At 49.8% G+C, this 2,556-nt stretch overlaps 1 protein-coding gene across 1 annotated transcript; it reads right to left on the bottom strand.

Annotated features, from left to right (window-relative positions):
• Positions 1–376: 376 nt before the first annotated feature.
• LOC112120075 (zinc finger protein 3-like) lies at positions 377–1,785 on the bottom strand (the record flags this gene model as incomplete). Its single annotated transcript, XM_029914089.1, has 2 exons — positions 377–1,318; positions 1,672–1,785. Coding segments are annotated over 2 exons (911 nt in total), but the record flags the coding sequence as incomplete, so codon positions are not given.
• Positions 1,786–2,556: the final 771 nt, after the last annotated feature.

Below are 2,556 nucleotides of genomic sequence, written 5' to 3'. Positions count from 1 at the left end.
TACTGATACTAAAATGTGAGTTGTGTGCTTTTATTTGTAGAACAAAAAAATGTTAATTATTATTATTTTTTTTTATATAGCACTTTTATCCAAAGCGCTTTCCAATAGTTAGCTAATAGTAAAAACAACATTTGGAAAGACCATTAAGTGGTCTGTTGAGAACCTCAGCAATTTTCAAGTGGTCCGTGGGGAAAAAAAAAAAGTTTGAGAACCACTGGCCTAGGGGACATGAGGCCCAGGTAGATTTAGCTAGTTGAGGTCACCCCTCTCTCTCCCATTGGGGGCTAATGGACACCTCTGGCAGATGGAACATACACACACTTCCAAGACTCAAAGGACAATGGAATTGATAGACAGGTCCATAGGATTCACCCAGAAAAGGGCAAACTGCAAAAGCAGGCAACTTGCCTAGGGGAGCTGAGAGAACACGGTGAAGCAAAGGGGCCAGATAGCTTAAAAGTCAATATGTGGGAATTAACAAAAGTCTTAGAGGACAAAAGAAAAAAACTCTTTTGCCAGCCCTAGACAGGGTTTTCGCAATGTTTATCTCCTTTGCAGATTCTCTGATGATAAACAAGGGCCGAGCTCTGATGGAATGTTTTCCCACACTCGGCGCATATATAGGGACCCTCGCCTGTATAGATCCTCTGATGTCTAATCAGGTTCGACCGCCGAGCGAAGGTTTTCCCGCACTGATAGCATTCGTAGGGTCTCTCTCCCGTATGGATTCGCTGGTGCATAATAAGGTTGGAGCTCCGAGTGAAGTTTTTCCCACACTCCTGGCACTCGTAGGGCGTCTCTCCAGTGTGGGTTCTTCGATGCGTAACAAGGGCTGAGCTGTCACTGAAGCTTTTCCCGCACTCGCAGCATTCATAGGGTCGCTCCCCGGTGTGGATTCTCTGATGCGTAACAAGGTGTGAGTTCCGAACAAAGGTTTTCCCACACTCACCGCATTCGTAGGGTCTCTCCCCTGTGTGAATTCTCTGATGCTTAATAAGGCCAGAGCGGCAACTGAAGTTTTTCCCACACTCAGTGCATGTGTTGTTTCTCTCTCCTGTGGGGAGTCTCTGCTGGGCTGTGGTTTCCTTGAGGTCGTTGTGAGTTCCCTGACAATTAATGGATTTATTCACGTTTTCCTCTGGCTGGTTTCCCTCCAGCCTCTCTGGCCTGCGCTGACTCTCACTGGCTTTTCCCTGCTCATGGCTTCTGAACAGGTTCCCTCTGGGTCTTTGCAATAATGCCACATGTGCTTCCACTTGCTCAGTATCTTCCTGCTGAGGATTCTGCTCCTTGTTCTCACTCACCATCCCAGCACCTGCTGGGATAGAGGGAGAAGCCTCAGAAACAGGGCTGGAAAAAGGGCGAGCAAACCAAAATAAATACCAGAAAGATGGGGAAAATAAATCAGGGACTGAATTCCCCCATAGGGGAGAGTAGAGGGGGATCAATTCTCCCTTCACATCCCATCCAAACACTTGGGGGAAGGGAGTTCAGGGACGGATCTATTGCCAGGTGTCAGTCAGGGTGGGCAGGAAGCCATGAGCGATAGCTGCCCTGAAGATATGACACCTGCTGAGGACAATCCTGAACTCAGAGAACGCACAATGTCTGTGTAGGGAATCCCAGCTGTTTCCTTCAGGCACTGACTGTGTTGGTTTAATGATCCCTCACCTGCGCAGGCACCTCTCAGGATCTTTCTTTCCTCTAAACCCTGGAGATGCAGGACCCACGGCTCCTCCCCTCGTTCCAGCTGGGAGATCAGGTCAGGTTTGGAAACTGAAAACCCTGCTGAGGGGAAAGAAAACAAGGAAGACCAGGTGAGTTCATAGGCCATTTGTTATAAAAAACATTCTATTACTTTAACCCCAGCCCACTTTAAAGCAGTACAATCCCACAGCCAGCTCCCCAGGTACTCAAAAGTGCAGGACAATCTGCATATGAGGCATTTAACTATCCCCATCTCTGCTGGGAACACACCCAGCCAGACACTCCTCAGCAAAGGGGCTCCTAAAACACAGAGACAGAAACTCCATATCCCAGAAAGTAAAGACTCCAGCCAGAGGGGAAGTGACCGTGGGCCTGCTTCTAATAACAGAGAGAAACAAAGATAATGAGAGTGATAGGGAAGCAGGAGCAACGGACGGTCCCTAAAAGTGAGGGGGCCACGGACGCTTGAACCGTGGCCCCACCCCTTCTCCCCGAGGCCCTGCCCTCGCACCATCCCTTCTCCCTGCCCCCCGCCCCGCCCCCTCCCCCCGGCCCTGTCACTGCGCCGCGTCTTCCCCCAAGGCCCAGCCCTTGCACCGCCTCTTTCCCCCAAAACCCCACTCCCTCCTCTCCACCCTCTCCCTTCCCCCTCTTTGTGGCCAGTACAAAGTTTGTTAAAGTGATGGGGCCACGGCCTCTCCCTGTTCCATTTGAGGAATTAAGGAATATAGCAAGTCAGGTGTAACAGGAGAGGATATGAAAATCCCCCAGGGTGTGGAGACAGCTGGGGAATTAGATGCTCTATTCCAGGAGTAGCAGACTACATTTCTCTAGAAAAAGAGAACATGA

Source organism: Terrapene carolina, unplaced genomic scaffold (assembly GCF_002925995.2).
Source record: "Terrapene carolina triunguis isolate 2854851 unplaced genomic scaffold, T_m_triunguis-2.0 Scaffold30251, whole genome shotgun sequence".
In the NCBI taxonomy this organism is placed as follows: domain Eukaryota; kingdom Metazoa; phylum Chordata; order Testudines; family Emydidae; genus Terrapene; species Terrapene triunguis.
This window is presented reverse-complemented; position numbering and strand designations above follow the sequence as displayed.